Below are 19,176 nucleotides of genomic sequence, written 5' to 3' on the forward strand. Positions count from 1 at the left end.
TTCATGTCTTTTATTCCTCACAACAAATCTGTTATAGATATTCCTTGTAGAGATAGTGTCCCTGAGAGATTAAATAATTTACTCAAGGTACATAGGCAGCAAGTGGCTGAGCCTGGATTCAGGCCAAGGGTTTTCTACTGCAAAGCCCAATCCTATGTCCCCAAAGGTGGCACAATATTATGATTGATGCCCTAAGATTTGACAAAATTATTCTTGGAAATATTTCTAGTTTTCATAGAAATAGTCTCAATCAAGATAATTCTAGAATTGGAAGAAGGTAAAAATAGGATGGGAAAATGCAGACTAAGCAAGGCAATATAAGCTATAGACTTCTCCCCCCAGAAAGATGGACATAAAATTATATAATTTCAGTGGTTCACAAATTCCCTAACACCCACCAAAAAGCCTTTGGTTAAGAACGTCTGCTTTAGGAAAAAAAGAAAAAGGGGGGAAACTGAATTATAATATTTGACAGACTCACCGAATTTCTTTGACCAGAGTCGTACTTTATCAACTAGTGCATAAGTGTTCCAAACATCACTCATGGTCAGAAATCTTTTGATCCGCCTCAATAAATCTACCATTATTCTTACTAGAATGAGCTCTTTGCTCCAGAATGACAGAAATGAGATTGTTCATTATACGAGGCATGCAGAATTAGTTAAATGCAATCGTACACTTGTGTGTAAAGTTACCTTTGTTGAGGGCTGAAAGTTAGAACAAAGAACAAGAAACATTAAGCTTAAAAGATGTTGATTTTTTCTATATCCAGAAACAATTATTAGTAAGTTATATCCCATATTATGCCCATATTTGCAAAATGCGCAAGATCTAACATCGTTAGTTTTAAAATAAGAACATGCCACACAATCAGTTAGTTTATTTTTATTTGTAATGATCTTTTTCTTTGTATGTCCTCCTTTCTCATTTTGGGGTAATGGTTCATGTCTTTGCTGCTCTCTAGTCCTCTTCAATATTCCTTCATTCTCCCACTTTTATCTCCTAGGCAGATAGAAAGCACAATAACTAGATTTCATGTTTTCTACCAACCTAGCTAATTTTGAATTAGTATTTTTCCCCTCAATAAATACGTCTAAACTGGTTACTTTCTTAATTTATCCTTGTAGTTTGTATTGAATGTTTTATACTTTTCTTTTTTTTGAGAGCACAAGAGGGGAGAAGAGAGGGAGAGAGAGAATCCCAAGCAGACTCCATGCTCAGCTCATGACTGTGAGATCATGACCTGAGCAAAATCAAGAGTCTGACGCTTAACCAACTGAGCCACCCAGGTGCCCCGGAAATTTGGGTGTTTTAAGATCTTATTTCCTTTAAGTAATCTCTACACCCAACGTGGGGCTCGAACTCACAAACCTAAGATCGAGAGTCACATGCTGTACCAACTGAGCCAGCCAGGCGCTCCTGAATGTTTTAATATCAATCTTTGGATGACAAAGGGAAACATTATCCATACTGTATTAATGGTTCAGAGTTAGGCTCCATCTAGCACAGTCTATTTTACAAACATTTGAGTACTAACTATGAGCAGCAACTGTGCTATGCAGACAGTGGAATTAATGAACACTTGTGGGAAAACGTCAAGAAAAGTTATACAACATCCTCAATTTTTCTTAATGATTGATAAAGCACGTCAACCACAAATTCATCCACAAAGTTTTTAAAGCTGTATTTTCACCCTGCATAACATTTCAGGAGAAATTATGACATAAAATGACTACTTACGGGTTTGACAATTAATATTACCTCCTTGGACCTTAAAAAATATCTCACACACACACACAGAGGCATACTATTCAAATTTGTACTTTATTCTAAGTAACTTCTAGATTTTGACCATAACCACCTTCTTCCCGTAATTGAGAACAATTATTTGTCATAGATTGTCTGCATGCCCCAGCTTCCTATTCATTTTTTCCTAAAAAAAAAAACCCTCAGTGCAGTGGAAAGACCAGACTTTGAAGTTTTTAAAACCCAGATTTGAAACCTGGTTCTGTAAACAAGCTGGCTTAATGACTTCTGCACAGGTCACTTTGGTTCCCTGAACCTCATTTTCTTTCCTTTCTAAAACATGCTAAAATACCTATCTCATTGCCTTGCTCTTGAAATATATCATCATACAGCCAATGAGATAAAGCATCTCCATTACCTAGCACAGTACCTGGCATATGATAGGTGCCAAAAAGATGGAAGCTACTCCCAACTTCTAACATCCCGGAGAGGGCACGTTTCCTTGAATGGTCGTCATCATAACTAGCAAAGTGCTTCAGGCATCACAGAAATGATCCCCAGATACTGCCTTAGGAGGAAATCTCTAGCTTTTTGTTAAGTATTTCATTTATATTACTTTTGAGGTAGCCCTAATTCCACTGGGTGTCTTCTAGTACCCGATACACCACACAGATTTATATCAAACATTTTTAACGTTCATTTTATTCTTCTGATAACCTAACAGCTTCCCATGGTTCTCGGAATACAATTCAAGTTCTTTACTATGGCCTAGTGACCTATTTAGTCCCAACTTATCTTCCCCCCTCATTTAAAATGTTCTAGTTACACCTACCCTCCACCTGCCCCTCAAATACTCCAGCCTCAGGGGCTATCTCCCTCTAACTGGAGTGTCTCCCCCACCACCTTCGCAGGCTGGGCTGTTCATAACCGTAGGCTCAACCATGGCCTCCTGAGAGCCTTCCCTTGATGCCTCTGCCTCTTCCATTACCCTGTTTCGTTCATTCATGGAATAGCGCTCACCGCTAAACCAAATCCTCTTACTGATTTGTTCCTAAGGGAGGTCAGGGGCCGTGCGGATTTTGTTTCCAGATGTACCCCAGTGCCTGGTACTGTGCCTGGCACAGAGTAAACGAGTGACCCCCGGGGCCACCACTCATCCGAAGGTCCACCAAAAAGCCAAAAAAAAAAAAAGCCAAAAACCTTTCAGGCAGCTTGGAGCCTGGGTATGGGGGGTCGCGCGGGCTCTCACTGCGGCTGCGCGACCGCCCTCCCAGCCAGGTCCCCTTCCTGGGTCTTACGGGCGAGAACCCCTTGCCCCCACAGGGAACCTCGTCGCCAGTAGAGGGCGCTCCTCCCGTCGAGTCACTGGATTGTGGGGTGGATTCGGGGGCTGGGGAGCTGGTGTGGCCACAGCTGCTGGCCCTAGCCTGGTGAGCAACGGCCACACGGCTGCACTCACGAGGCTGCCGGAATATGCAAGTGAGCTGCGAGTCAGTTAAGTCTCGGTCTCCCGGAATCCGACGGAGCCCGCCACCGGAGCACAACGCGGTGGCGTCGGCCTCCCCAACCCGACACAAGTCTTTCACGTGGAGCCCGGAGTGAGAGTTCAAGGAGAGGACCTCTTCTCAAAAGCAGTGGGAGAAAGTTTAGCGCTGGTCACGAGGAAACGACTTCAGAGAACTGTTTGGAAAACTCACCAAAGAGCGGAGGCTGCACACACAACCCGACGGAACTTGACTGGAGGGAGGAGACGCAAGAAGGGAACTCGCGAGCGCGCGCCTAGTGTGCGCAGCAGCAGTAGAAGCCTTAAGGCCCCCACCATGAGCCAGACGCGCAGCCGCAGTGGAAGCTCCACGAGCCCATGGTGGGGCGCGAGACTAGGGCGGAGCTAGCCCTTGGCGCGCGCTGACGCGACGAGACGCGGCGGAAGGGTGTGGACGCGCAGGCGCCGCGGTGGTTCGGCGAGGGGGTAAGGAGGCGGGGCTGCGCAGGCGCCGTGAGGGGCGGTAGCGGCGGCGGTGGCGGTGATAGCGGCGGCAGCTGTGAGGGGGTTCCAGGAAGATGGTGCTGATTAAGGAATTGTGAGTGGGTCGGTGGGCGCGAGCAAGGTTACCCAACGGCGGTGGTGGGAGACTCACTGATTGAGAAGTGGCGGAAGCGAAATATTCCTAGAAAGGAGCGAGCCTCTGGCTGGCCGCTCCCTGCGCGCGCCCCCTCCCCCCGGCCCGCGCCCCCGGCCCACTGAAGGCCTCACCGCTGCGCGCCCCCAGACTCTGTCCCCTGGCGTTGCCGTGGTAATCCCGCCGCCCACTCCCCTGGGGCGGAGGCTCCTGGGTCCGGGTCGGAGCGCGTGGCTCGGGAAGGCGAGGCCGGGAGTTTCCGCTGGGACCCGCCTTCTCCCCACCCCCCATCTCCAGTCCCAGCCTGGGCCCACCCGCACGCCCGCCCGGGAGGACCGAGCCAGGGGCCGAGTCGGAGCCCGAGGGTGGGGAGGCGCGGTGGGTCTGACAGTGATTTGTCGTGTGGGGTGGAGCTTACCTGTAGCCCGCGAAAGATGGGTTTGCCCGGTGAAGACAGCCACGGTGTGGGGACTCGAGGTGGGACGTAGGCGCCCTGAAGTTCAGGCAGGAGCTGGGAGTTCGGAAAAACTGCGCTCCCCCGGGCGGCTCAGTTGACTTATCAGGGGAGACGTCGCTCTGCTTTGAGTCTCAGTTTTCACATCTTTAAGATGGGGTGATTGGGTTCCACCTACTTCACGGGGTTGACGTGAAGAATTGTTAACACGTGGCCTGTCAAATGGAAGGGTTTTCAGGTGCATTAGACCGGCGGAGTAATTTAATGAAAAGTTATGGCATTTCCCACCGGCAAGCACTGTAACTATCACAGGAAATGTTTAGCCATGATTGTTGAGTTGTCACAGCTGGTTCGTATCGTCAGCATCCTGTGGGCACCTAGGGATTTCGAGTATGGCCTGTTCTTTGGTTTTTCAAATGCTCTTCTCACTTTAAATTCTTAAACGTAAATTTTGGCTTAATTTAGTTAAGACACCTTATCTTTAGTGTTCTCAAACTTCCTTTAGAAAGTCACTACTGTCACTTCTCTGCTTAAAACCCTCCAAAGCCTTCTTATCTCGTGAATTAAAAAAGTCCTTACAATAGCCCACGAGGTCTTACACTATTTTCTCTTCTGCTCTGATCACATTTACTACCCTGCACGTGCCTGTGTCCATTTCAAGCTCAAGCGTCCTTATAGTTCTTTCATTACTTCAGGGAAAAAGCTCAGTTCAGGGCCTTTCTGCTTGCTGTTCCCTCTGCCTGAAGTGCTCTTCTCTCATCTCAGTAATCTACCTCCTTCTGGTCTTTGCTTAAGTATCACTTTCTTAGGGAGTCCCTCTGTGAAGACCTAATTGCAACCCCCACTGTATTTGCCTTTCCTGCATTATTGTTGTCTGTAGCAGTTATCACCATCTAACATACAATACATTCACCTTTTTTCTATTTTACTACATGTATTCTCTTGGCTACATGCAGGCTCCATGAATTTGTCTACTTTGTTAACTTCCATATTCCCAACTCTTAGAATAGTCCTTGGAGCATAGTAAGGGCTCAATAAGTACTTGTTAAGTTAATGAAAAATTAACAACTTTAGTCAGTGACAGGGATCCTGAGAAAAGACACATTTTTGGATAAAGTTTATAGTATTGAATTCTGGATTTATATAAAGTTTTTCTTCCAAGTCGTTTATACAATGTATCATGAAAGTTTTATTTATTACTCTGACAACTTTTTAATGTAAGGTAGGTGGCAGATATTAAGACAAATGGAGGAAACAAGACAGAAGGAAATTGACTTGGCCCAAGTCACATAGCAAGTGAGTTGTAGAACTGATCTTACATCATAGATCTCGTCATTTTTATTAGAGTTATTTCCTCCCTCCTAAAATGTGAATTAAGTGTTCAGTAGATCCCTTTGACAGTTATGTGAGGAGTATCAAGCTAACTCATGGAAAGAAGTTCCCATTGGGAATTTGCACGATACGCTTTTTGTGAAACCGTTACTTTCATTATAAAAATTTAAATGCGCCAAGGTAACACATGCCAAAATGTGCCCAAATGTAATTTTTTTCCTAAGAAGTTATAAATTACATTTCTTGATGTTCACTCTTCATGTATGTCTCCCTAGACTTTTTTTTTTTCTCCTTTTAGACTTTTTGAAAGCAGAGGCTGTTTTTATCTTGTTTGTAGTACCCGGCATAGCATCTAGGCCACCATCCTGTAAGTGCTCAGTGTTGTTGAATGAAAAAAATGATTCCTCCTATTTTCAAGTCAACTTTCTAAAATCGTTTTTGGTTAGGAGCAATGAATAGGTCATTCCTATGTGAAGGTGTTGTTAAACTGTAAAATATTTTGGCAAATGTTTGTTGTTTTAAGAAATGCCATCTATTTTTGACATAAAAGGTTAGAAATGACTTTTCAGGGTGGGGGAGTTCCTTTAAGTTGTTATTTAAGCAATAGGTGAAGTTGCCATTAGTGTAAAGTCCTAGTTCTAAAGAACTAGTTGCTAGTTCCATTTGGAAAATTATTTTCCTGAGGGTTTTCAGAGAATTTTGAAAATTTTCAAATTGTAAAAGTTGAATGAGGCTTTGAGGAAAAAAAATCAAAGTCTGTCTATTTCTTTTACTTTTCATTAAGCAAATCTTGAAGAATTTATTTGACTCATTATTCATCCAGAATGTCTTATTGAGTCACTTTGATTTTGTGAAATAAGTTTTGCTGAAAGTGTTGTTATATAAAAATAGGGATCTTCCCACTAGTGAGTAGTTGTTAAAATTACTCAGCAGTGATTGTTTGGTTTTGTGAAAGTTCCGGGAAGTCTTTAACTCTTTCCTCTCTATTCCTTCCGTTTCCTCTGCAGCCCGTCATCTTGGTTCAGGCCTTTGTAAACCCTTGCCCAGCCTCCTCAAAGATGGTTATTCCCCACACTCCTGCCTCTCAATGTTTTTTAAGCAGCTACAGATGACTTCTTTAGATTGGCTGTAGTCATGTCACTTCCCTTTTGGAACAACCTTCCTGGATTCCTTGTTGCCTAATAAATGTAATAGATTTCTTATCATTGTATTCCAGGCCCTAAAAATATGCTTCCAACCTATATCTCTGTCTATATCTTTCTTTATCTTCCAGAATAAGCTCTCAGCCTCTATATCTTATTCTGCCCCCCCCCCCCCCACCACACCCTCTTGGCCCCAGTTTATTTTCTCTTCCTGGGACAGTGAGCAAATCAGTGTGTACTCTGAGGAGACAGTTAAAAGGATTAGGTATGCAAGGATTTTTGTATAACAGTTTTTTTATGAGAATAGGAATTAGTAATCATGGTGTTTGAGAATGTTCGTCGTCTTTAGGTGACCATTATCAGAAAGACAAGGAGTGATGAGTGACTCCTGATAGTGAAGGAGGAGAGAATAACAGGAGGCATGTTTTATACATGTTGGAGATCAAGGTGATGTGAGGACTCAGGCGTAGATATTTGAGGAGAATAGGAAGAGAGGGGTGGGTGGACAGTGCAGCTGAAGAAAAGTTGGAATGAGGAAAAACTATTGGGAATTTTCTATAAAATGAAAATCAAGGTGACAGTTGTGGGTTCTTTTTTTTCCTCTCATTATAATAGAGAGTTAAAATGAAAGTTTACATAACACTGCTATGGTACCTTAATGGTTAGCAGGGAAAAGTGTGAGAAAGCAGGCCAAAAAAAGAAGTTGCTATCTTGGACACCAGCTATTATCGTGAGATAATTGATATTCAGGGGTTTTCAGAGTTTATGCCAAAGATAAGTGAAGGTACTTCCCTATAAAAATCTGGTGATAAAGTGCAATATTCTGATATAATTTACCATAATATTTTTTTTGAATTATATCTTCTGGGGCATTATGCCTCCATTTCAGTCCTTTTGTTGGTCTAGTAACAAACTCTTGGACAAGATCAAACACCAGTCAACCTTACATTGCGTCTGCCCTGGAAGGGGTTCTATTTCTAAGATTCAAAGTATTTCCCTTGGTAAAGTTTTTTTTTGTTATATCTAAGGGACCTTTTACTTGTTTAATAAAACTGAGAATATTTGGGTAGTGGGGAACAATTTTTGGAAGCATTCATTCATGAGATTCAAGACATATATTCTATCAGAAATATAAAAACAAAATATGTAGCATATAGATGGAGAATGAAACCATACTAAAAATTTCATGAGGGCAACCTGACTAGACAGTCTAAAAATAATGTATTCAGTACCCTGTAATTTTCAGTGATGAGTTTTCTGTTGTTCCTTTTCTCCTCACAAGAATCTCTGCAACTGTGTTTTTGAGGTCCTGGTACAATGAGGACACTAAATGGGAGTGATCATTGAGGGCCGCAAATGGTAGTTTTATTTCCCCAATTTAAAAATTTTTATTTAGAGCCGTAGGCATTGTAAAGACAATGACATTCTTGTATTAAGCTATTGTTGGATTTAAGCAAAAGTTCTAAGTAAAACACAGATCTAGAGATCTGTGTTTTAAAGCCAAATATTTTATACGTGACATTTTTTTTTCTTTTGTCATTTTAGCCGTGTGGTTTTGCCATGTTCTGTTCAGGAGGTAAGTCTTGGTTTTTTCTGTATTATTTTGTTGATACAGCTTATTTCAATATGTTAAAGTCATATTTAAAGTCATACAATTTAAAGTTGTATTTACTTACCTTTACATTCCAGTTTATGTGACAAAATGAATTGTGGTGTATTACAGATAATTCATTGTACATGAATTCTGTTACACTGCCTTGTTTCAGAAGGCTCTAAAGAATGTAGTTTTAATCTTCTTCCCAGTTCAGGATTTCTGGCTACAGTATCCCAGAGAAAGGAGGTTCCAACCTCAACAAAGCACTTTAAGGTTAAGTAACTTGCTGCTTAGAGGAAGTCTGTTTTACTGTTGGATATTTTATGCATTTGTCTTTAAGACAAAATTTGCTTTCCTATAATGTTTGTTGTTTACAGTTCCTTCCACTTGTGCAGTGGGAAATAAGTCTATTCTGTCTGGCATATGGTAGCCCTTCAGGTTTTCTCTTGGCCATTCTCTCTCCTCCCTTCAAGTTCTTTTGTTCCATCGTCTCTACATGAGGTCACAGGGTTAAACATTCCCAGCACGTTCATTTGGCCTAGTATAACATGACCTCTAGACTTCCTCACCAGCTGGTCTAACCACTGCTTGTGTTGTAGTTGTTGCTCTTAACTGAAGACAGTATTCCAGACGTGGTCCGACCAGCACGTAACTGAGAGAGATTATTGTCTCCCTTGATCTGCACATAATATAGAAATACACTACCTGTTCAGAACTTGCGTGTCCTTCGGTTGTAGCTATTTGTGGTAGAGCCAGGAAGGAAGATAAAAGCAGAGAAACTGAGGTATGTGGTATGTGTAGCAAACCCCACAAAGCCCTCTGGGTCATTCTGTAATTTGCACACAGTTTGCACTTGCTCAGTTATCTGGTTTTCCTGGAGCTGACAGTAGATTAGAAGCAGTGAATTGGAAGTGGGACAAAACAAACTGATAACCTAAGAAGTGACAGCTGACAGAAGACAGAAAGGAGAAAAAAAACCAAACAAACCCAAAATGCAGGAACTATAAATGAGTAGCTGTCTGGCACAGCTTAAAGTAGACTTGAACTTAGCTATATATATCTCAGTAGTGCTTGAGGTTTCCCCATATTAAAACACTCAAACCAGGCACCCCTATGCTTTACTTGTGCAATTGATTGTTTGAACCTGAATGTGGAAATTGACATTTGTTTTTGTTAAATTTTTTCTTTCGTTTCAGTCAGTTGGATCAACTTGTCGAAATCTTTCTGACTTGGTGTTGTCACTGAAAATAATCTCAGCTTTTTCTTCTATTCAGACTTATTAAACATGCCTTCTCTCTCAAATTAGTCTCAAAAATGAAAAGGAAAGGCTAGTGGCATGCCACAAAATATCAGTTCATTAATAACATTTTTTTGGATACTGTTGTTTCTTTGTAAAGTTCTGTTACTCTGTTCCTGACCAAGATTAAATTTACCTTTTGATTTAGAGACATTTTAATTGTCCTTTAAGAATATGACAGTGTTGAAAAGTACATTTTAAAGGATTTAAGGATTGTAGCATTATTGGACTAACCCTGGTGTTGTATCACAAAAACCAGAGAAGAAATACACCCTCTCTGCAGTCTAAAATCCCTACAGAAATTATCTTTGTTGCTTTTAAGAAGTGTGTTTGGTTCTAGCTTCTAGCTTTCTAAACCCAAATTGAGTGATTGAGTTGGTGTGTATTTAAATTAACCTTAAAGATAGTGTCATATTCCCATGGACTTTTTAAATATAAGTATTTACTGAACTTACAATTACTCCTATTTATTGTCTCAAATAAAATGTTCATTTTCAATGATTTCATTCTTACAGATAGCTTTTCTTTGAAAATGTGCTTAAAAACAAAGAAAAGCATTTCTTCAGGTTGTCCTCACCTGGAGGAAGAGATTTAGCCAAATTTGAAGAGATTGGAGACTGTGCCATGGTTGAGTCACTAGAACAAATTAGAACATGAGAACTTTGCCTTTTATTATTTGTTGGAACTGTTATAGCAGCTTCAGATTGGCACAGAACAATACTGCCCACTCACAGCTATTGGTTCAGGTCATTGAGAATTCTGATTTACTTTAAAATGAAATAGAAGCCACTGTCAGCAATTTCTTGCCTTTTATAGTAATTCTTGTGTATTTGTAATACTTTAAAAACAGTTTCTGTTTACTGGAGAACTTTACCATTAACAGTTTTGATCCTGGATATCCAGTATCCATTCTCTTGAGGTGGACAAGGGCTAAATTAGGCATGTCAGGCATAAGTCGTCGGAAAAAAGACCCCAGAGGTCTACTAAAATTTGGACCATAATGGTTCTTTGTATTTTCAGGCTTTTAAATTACACTTTATATACCTCCTCTTTATCATTGACAGTGGTATTCTGATTGCTTATCTTTCTTAATTAGCAGAGTAACAATTATATTCCTTCATGCCTTTTTTTCCCCCGAGAATTTTGTGAAATTAAATGAGATAGAATAGACATGAAAGTGCTTTGGAAAATAGAAATATATATTATACAAAAAGCTGGGCCACACATCAAGATGTTTTCTTGATAAGTGGGTAGTACATATGAAGGCACCCCAGAGTATTTGTAACTAGCAATTTTCTCAAATCATGGAAATCTCATAAAATATTAGTTTGTTGAAGCTGTATGATCATCTAGTGCTTAATCTTCCTAAACATTAATTTTTAACTTGAGTCATGTTTTCATATGGAACAGATGTGCTGAATGATTTGGACAAACTTTTCTATATCATATATGGTAAGATTTTAGCATAGGAAATTTCCGCAGGTACTACTGGCTTAATGAAATTCTGTGCTCTGAAATTCCAGTATCAGGTTGGGCAGCTTTACTCTGTTGCAGAAGCTAGTAAGAATGAAACTGGTGGTGGAGAAGGAATTGAAGTCTTAAAAAATGAACCTTATGAGAAGGATGGAGAAAAGGGACAGTATACACACAAAATCTATCACCTAAAGAGGTAAGCTGATTGTTACAGCTGATGCTTAGTCATTCTATTGAAGATGATGCCTTAATTCTCCAGCTTACTTATTGAGCAGATAACTCCCTAACTTCCTGGGCGGTCCGTGTGCTGAGGTACTTTTTAAATTTTACTCTGACAATATGTTGCATTTTAATTTTTTGAGAGAACCCCCCCTTATTGGTAATTTTTTAAATTATAAAAGATATAATTGTTTATAAAAAAATTCAAACAGGGAAAGTTATAAAATAAAAACTTAGTCCCTGTCTCTTGCCATCACATATTCATAACTCCAGGGAGAAACACTAGAAACAGTTTTTCCTTCCGGATCATTGTCTATACATACTCAAAGAAGTTTTTAAAATGAAAATAAACTATCACTTGTGTTATTTTTGTTTTCTACGGCAAACGGGATCCTACCATACATATGGTTCTGTAGTTGGCTTTGTTTTTCACGGAGTGACACATTGTGAACACCCTGCTATGTTATTTAATGTCCATGTCCTTTTGAAGGCTGAGTGACCTTTTCTAGTGTGAACAAAGCATAGGTGATGTAACCATTCCCTAAATGATAAGTCGATTTAGGTGTTTTAGATATTTTCCTTTTTGCAGGTTACAAGTAATATTTCTGTGAACATGGTTGTACATGTCTTCATGCCTTAGGTTACTATTTATCTAGGAGAAATATATAAAAGTGGGATTTTGCTGCAAGGACATGCTTATTTAAAATTTTGGTATTACTGCCAGATTGCCCTCCAAGTGTTTGATAGTGTTCATTTTCCATTTTTTTTCCATTTATTTTTTTGCCAATTTGATATGCAGAAATAATCTCTTACTTAAATTTGCATGCTTTAGGGGCGCCTGGGTGGCTCAGTCGTTAAGCGTCTGCCTTCAACTCAGGTCATGACCCTGGGGTCCTGTGATTGAGCCCTGCATCGGGCTCCCTGCTCTGCGGGAAGCCTGCTTCTCTCTCTCCCACTCCCCCTGCTTGTGTTTCCTCTCTCACTGTCTCTCTGTCAGATAAAAAAAAAAGTCTTTAAAAATAAATTTGCGTGCCTTATTAGTGAAGTTGAGTGTGTTTTCCTATTAGTAGACCATTTGAATTTCTTGTGTGACTTGACTGTTGAAATCTTTTCATTCATTGTTTTTATGTCTTTGGTTTATAGAAATTCTCCTGAGTTTGGCTGTCTAATCTCTATCTTTGGCATAAATATTTTTTAAAAAAATACTTAAGAGAAAGCGAGTGAGTGTGGGGAGGGGCAGAGGAAGGGAGAGAGAGAGAAAGAGAGAATCTCAAGCAGACTCGGTGCTGAGCATGGAGCCTGACATGGGGCTCGATCCTATGACACATCTTGACCTGAGCTATCCAGGCACCCCTGGCCTAAATATTTTAAAAACAGAAAATGCATGCCAGTATTTGTCTAAGGGCAAAAGCTCAGTAATGGTTTTAAGAGTCCATTTTGTCAGTAGTCCCTCAAATTTATTAAAAGTAGGAGGGATCGGGACGGCTGGGTGGCTCAGTTGGTTAAGTGTGTGCCTTCGATCCCAGGACCCTGGGATCATGACCTGCATCAGGCTCCTGCTCAGACGGGAGTCTGCTTCTCCTTCTCCCTTTGCCCCTCCCCCTCGGCTCGTGCTCCCATGCTCGCTCTCTTTCTCTCAAACAAATAAAATCTTTAAAAAGGTAGGAAAGATCTTTGGTCTTTTCTTGCCTTTATTGTCTTCATATTGAAACAAGTAACACCCATGTTTTTGTAAAGCTCCTTAAAGTTGTAGGTGAGCTGTGACAATCAGTGTTTCCTGTGTTTTTCAGTTTAAGACCACTGCTTGGTTTATACTGACACATGAATATAAAGCAGGTTATCACTTTACAGAATCTTAAATTTTATTTTATTTTTTTTCTCCTAGAACAGAGTGTTTCTTTCTGATGCAGGTTTGAATGAAGGCAATAATTCTGATCAGTCAGTTACCCATAAGACTGTCTTATTCATGGTTCCTGTTAATTTGTTAGCACCCTATATCTAAAAAAATGTGTCAGTTGGAGAAAAATGTGGCATTCTAGATGGTATGATCTACATAGTATTTATACTATTGAATTTACTTATATAAACTTAGTTTTATTCTTTAGTATTTTACATTTACTCATTACTTGAATTTTACCAACACATAAAACTTTTTTTATTGTAAACACATAACTTTCTCTGGGGATTCTAAAATTAACCAGAAAGTTCGATAAAAAAAATTAACCAGAAAGTTCGATATATAAAACTTTCTGTTGGTGTATTATGTCCATATGTGAATAATCATGAAATAGATTCAAAATACCCTTCATTTGAAAACTAAGGGTTGGAAGTTGGGGAAATGTTTGATATATTATTACATGGAAAAGATTAGTTGCCAAATATGTACATAAATATAAATATACACTACATTACATGTATTTTTACAAAACTAATCAGAAAAGGCCTAGAAAGAGATTCAGTAAAATGTTAATGTTTTTTTTCTCTTGGTGGTGGGATTATGGGTGATTTAAGTTTTTTTAATCTGCATTTTTAGTTAGAAAAATGGTAAATACTTTGAGACATCTGATTCAGATGACATTCTAGCCATAAATAATAAATTTCTTAAATTGAAGAGGGTATATAAATATGGTTAGTTCAAGAGATGTTATTGTTCTGCAGAGCTTATTTGGGGACAACGTTCAGAATTCTTCTCAGGCTTTTAATAGATTAAATAAAGGAAAATCGTGGCTCTCTGGAGGCCAGCCTCCCAGTGCTCTCATGGCTTCTTCATTCCTAGAAGGAGCTGAAATCATTCCCAATAGCCTTTGGTTTTACCCTGTCATGCACTCATTTACTCCTTATTACTCCTGTTGAAAAATAGATGATATGCCTGTTGGACCTAAGAGGATACTGAAGTGCATGTTTACCCAAAGTCACACAGCTAGTAAGTGGCAGAATGGTGACTGGCCTGGGATTCTCTGGGTTCTAATCCCATGCTCTTTTGGTCACAAGTAGGCAGTCCCAAGTCCCTGACAATAAGCACTCAGGACCTGATAAGCACAGGTGTCCCATGAGAAGGGAGGGGAAGGGGTCTGATTGGATGGGAAGAACTGTTTGATGCCCAATGGAAGGCTGGCTTTGTCACACAAAGATAGCATCTGGGGACAGCATGGAGAGGCCTAAGACAGGAAAGGAACAAAGGAAAGAGGGTGGCACTAATGGATCTCAGGCAGTGTGGCGGGTGGTAGCCTCTCCGACAGTGAAGAACAACCAAAAACCCGTCAGGCAATAAAGACAAAACCAGGACCAACTGTTGCTGTAGTCTGGGGGGAGAGAACAGTTGCAGGGCACGGCAATCAGAAGTCCACATGCTCAAAGGCATCAGCGTTGTGCCGAAGGCCCAATAGCCACAGGGTAACTAAGATTATGGAAGGGCAAAGAATCATTTAGCAGTGAGCGGCTGAGGCCTTCACTGTGCCGTTAGGAAAGCTAGCAATCACGACACGGGGCTGGTGGTGCAGCTTGTCAGACAGGAGTGTCCTGCAGGGACAGCAAGCTCAGCATGCTGTAGACTTATCACAGTTCCTAGAGTTTTAGAGCTATCTCCCTGAGGAAGTTAAGTTTGTGTCCAGTAATATATGTTCCCTTTTTCAGCTTGGGCTCCATTGGGTAACTTCTAGTGCTGTGTGCACTATCACTGTATAGCAGCAATAGAATTGCAGACTTGGCTGGCAAAATTTGTTGCCTGAGGCCACTGACACCTTGTACATTTGAGATAACTTGAAATTCTGAGATCCACTTTACCCAGTGGAATCAACTTCTCTGGATTCTCTGGCCAGCATGCTTTCCTATTTCAGCAAAAACACTTCTGGGAGTAAGATACACACACTTCATCTTAACCAGAAGATTGAGAAACAATCTTGGCGAGGTATTAAAAAACCCCATAATTTAGTGACCATTGACTTTTTTGCCCCCTTGAATCTCAAGTAATAATCTTACAGGATATCTTTCCATATCCTTTGATAATTTACAGTAAGTAGTTGCCCATGGTAACTCTAAGCAGAGGATCTAGTCCTTACTGGTCACTGTACATGCTCTAGGTGGGAGCCCAGTGATTCCCCGTAGCAACCTTTTCTAGTGAGGAAATGAAGGTCCAGAAAGGTGTAAGTAACTAGCCCCTGTGTCACTGCTGTTGGTAGCAGAGATAGGCCATGAACCTAGGCAGGCATTGTGACTCTTAATCACTTTGCTCTACTGCTGAGCCCTGTGGGAGGGTTAGAATATTTTCCATTTTCTGAAGTGAATGCCAAAGGAGTTTACAGAGAAATTCTCCCAAGACCATGGATTTCACCGTATCCCATGTTCTTTTAAAGTCTCAAGTTGTCTTCCAGAATAAAGTTAAACTTAATAAGCCACTCAAGATAATCCATGTCTCTCCAATTGTTAAAACTGTTCAGAATAAAAACAATTGGCTCTAAGCAAGCCTGACTCTTCATTGTCCTCTAGAAGTGCCATGTTTAGCCCCTTAGGTCCTTTCTTCTTGCGATGTGGGGTTGCCCATAAACCCAGTTTCCTGAACATAGCTCAGCTCTGTCCTGTGCAGAGGCATTCCTTGACTACTTTTCTTCTTCCCTAAACTCCATCACTTTTTGTCACGTCTATTCATTTTGACACCTGATTATGTATTTCACGTGTACAATATTTGTCTTATAGCCCATTTACTATGAAGGTTTGAGTGTTTTCTTATGATCAGTATATACTTACACACTTAATAGTGGATGGTGGGGAAGGAGGACAGACTTTATCGGGCATAGAATTTTGAAGCAAGGCAAGGAAATGTGTTGCAACCTTTGAGATGGTTATTTTAGAGAAAAACTTGCAGCTCTCCTGAGACTTCGTAGTAAGGAACACTGACCAATCCTTCTGTTGTTTTTTTCCCTTCTTGGGGAGAATCAGCTTTACTCTTTTATTCTTCATAAGCATTTTATCTTCATCATCTCCAGTCAGTCCTGAATGACGGAGAATTCATAAAGCTATGCCAACTTCTGAATGGTCTTGTTCCCCAAAGGTTGAAACAGCAGAGGTTTAATTGAAAATCGTTTTAAAATTTCATGTGGTTCCAGTTAAGAGCTCATTTTTGTAAGCAAGAGAGTCATTTGCCAGGAACTAAAGTTACGTTCATGTTTAAAAATGAAAAGTTTAAATCACCTGAAAATGCAAAGATCGATTATATGTGATGATTCACATCAGAGAGCATCTTTGAATAAGTATACATAAGAAATTGATAAATATCAGCCCAATATAGTAATTCATTCTTGAGTCAAAAATTAGTCATCAACGCAAAGTTTTATCTTTGTGTATAGTTCTAAGTTTTCAGTTTTGCACATTTCAGAGTTGTCTAAATAAAGAGTGATCCTATTCCAGAAGAATATCAGAAATAGTTCTGTAATGCGTTTCCCTTTTATGGTACATTTCGTTTCTCATTGCTATTCTGTTATGTGGAAAGCACTTCTTTCCCTCTCTCTTTTTGTTATTTCTCCAAAACTTTAAAGTATTGTTTTATCTCCTGAAAGTAGCCAATTTGTGTCTGGTTATTTTACTCTTTCCCACAAATCAGGATTTGAAGTCATTTTGTAAATTTTTCCTGTTATTCTACCCATTTTTTCCATCTTCATACCCACCACATTAATGCAAGTTACCATTATCTCTTTCTCTTGAACTTTTCCAGTTGCTTCCAGACTGATCTCTTGCCACCCATTCTTTTGACTTAATAAGTAATGCTGCTATGAACACTTGTGTACAGGTTTCTGTATGGACATATGTTTTTATTTTTCTTGGTGTGCGTGCGCGCGCACGCGCACATGTACTCTCCTAGTTGGAGTTATTGGGTCATATGGTAACTCCTCACTTTTGAACTGCCAGACCCATTTCCAAAGTGACCGCACCATTTTACATTACCCCACAACCATGTAGGAAGGCTCCAGTGTCTCCATATCCTTGCCAACACTTGCTCTTATCAGGTTTTGTTTTGTTTTTGTAATAGCCATTTTAATGGGTGTGAGGTGGTATTTCAAGGTTTGGATGTTTTCATGTGTTTACTGTTAATTTGTAGATCTTCGGAGAAATATCTGTTCAAATCTTTTACCTGTTTTGTAATTGGGTTGTCTCTTTTGTTTTAAGAGTTCTTTACATATTCTAGATATTATCCTCTTACCAGATAAATGATTTGCAGTTTTCCCCCCATTTTGAGTTTTCTGGTCACTTTCTTGATAGTGACATTTGAGGCATTAAAAAGTTTATAATTTTTTAAGATTTTTTTTTTTTAATTTATTTATTTGACAGAGCGAGAGAGGGAACACAAGCAGAGGGAGTGAGAGAGAGAGAAACAGGCTTCCTGCCTAGCAGAGAGCCCGATGTGGGGCTTGATCCCAGTACCCTGGGATCATGACCTGAGCCAAAGGCAGACGCTTAACGACTGAGCCACCCAGGCACCCTTAAAAAGTTTATAATTTTGATTAAGCCCAATTTACTTGTTTTTCTTTTGTCATTTATGCTTGTGGTGTCCTATCAGAGAAACCATCATCCAATCCAAGGTCCCAAAGATTTACATCCGCATTTTCTTACAAGAGTTTTATAGTTTTATGGGCCACCTGGTGGCTCAGTTAGTTAAGCATCCGACTCTTGATTTCAGCTCAGGTCATGATCTCAGGGTCATGAGATTGAGCCCTGTGTTGGGCTCCATACTCAGCAGGGAGGGAGTCTGCTTAAGATTCTCTCTCTCCCCCTCTCCCTCTGCCCTTCCTCCCACCTGCACTTGCTTGCTTTCTCAAAAAAAAAAAAAAAATTTTTTACAGTTTTAGCTCTTACATGTAGATCTTTAATCCATTTTGAGTTACTTTTTGCCTCCATCCACTCTTGCCCACTCCAGTTAATTTTCATTTACTAACATGACTACTAAATTGAGTCAGAATGTTCTTAAAACTTAAATCTGGTTGTGTCATTCTCCTTCTTAAAGCCTTCAGTAGCTTCCTGTCATAGAAAGAATAAAAACCAAACCCTTTGGCTTATAAAATGGGTCTTATTGTGATCTGCCTGCCCCCTGCTCACCTCACCATCCTCATCTTGTGTCTGTCCCTCTCTTCCTCTTTCACTACAGTCTAGCCATGTTGGAAGCCTCATAGTGACCCAAGCAGGCTGAGTCTTTAGCTATTTCAGGACTTTGGCGCCTGTGTCTTCATGTGGCTGGCCCTCCTCACCCTCAGATCGCCATTGTATTTTCATTTCCTCAGGGAGGCCTTCTTGGGCACCCTTAAACCAGGTACTCACTTGTGCAGTGCTCTGTTCCTTGACTCTGCTGCACTTTGGGGGAGGTAATTCACTGCCTCTTGGTATTTACTGTTCTGTTTCCTGATTCTTTCCCTGGAAGGTGAACTCAGAATAGGAATTGTTCATTTACACACTGTTATTTACATAGCCCCTGGTACAGTGGACACTCAGTAAATAAATACTTGAGTGAATGAATGAATGAGGTGCCCCGTGTATTTAAGGTATATTTCATTTGATTGAAATTGATTGAAATGAAAGATTATGGCAAATTAATCTTGTCTTCAGATTCTTCCATATGTTTTTCTACATTTTGATGTTTATCTACAGTAGGTTGTAGGATGGAAAAATCGAACTCAGCAGTTTGCTTATTTTGTTTACAAGTGGATGTAAAACTTCCACAGGAAAAGTGCAGTTTGAAATGATTTCCCAAGGTGTTACGTATCTCAGGAACAGATTTTTAAAAAAAAGAATGCTCCTAGATCAGAAGTTCAGTG

The 19,176-nt window shown here is 40.2% G+C and overlaps 1 protein-coding gene across 2 annotated transcripts in view; it reads left to right on the forward strand.

The window, feature by feature from the left end:
- Window positions 1-3,738: 3,738 nt before the first annotated feature.
- PITPNB (phosphatidylinositol transfer protein beta) overlaps window positions 3,739-19,176 on the forward strand; it is a 62,940-nt gene continuing 47,502 nt past the window's right edge. For both annotated transcript variants that reach the window (XM_028124688.2, XM_028124687.2), the window contains exons 1-3: window positions 3,739-3,827; window positions 8,340-8,370; window positions 11,209-11,354. In XM_028124688.2, the coding sequence (XP_027980489.1) occupies window positions 3,808-3,827; window positions 8,340-8,370; window positions 11,209-11,354 (197 nt within the window). In that variant the 5' untranslated portion in view covers window positions 3,739-3,807. The remainder of the gene's footprint in view (window positions 3,828-8,339; window positions 8,371-11,208; window positions 11,355-19,176) is intronic.

Source organism: Eumetopias jubatus, unplaced genomic scaffold (assembly GCF_037043125.1).
Source record: "Eumetopias jubatus isolate StellerSeaLion01/CBP00866 unplaced genomic scaffold, mEumJub1_p1.0 scaffold_16, whole genome shotgun sequence".
Lineage (NCBI taxonomy): Eukaryota > Metazoa > Chordata > Mammalia > Carnivora > Otariidae > Eumetopias > Eumetopias jubatus.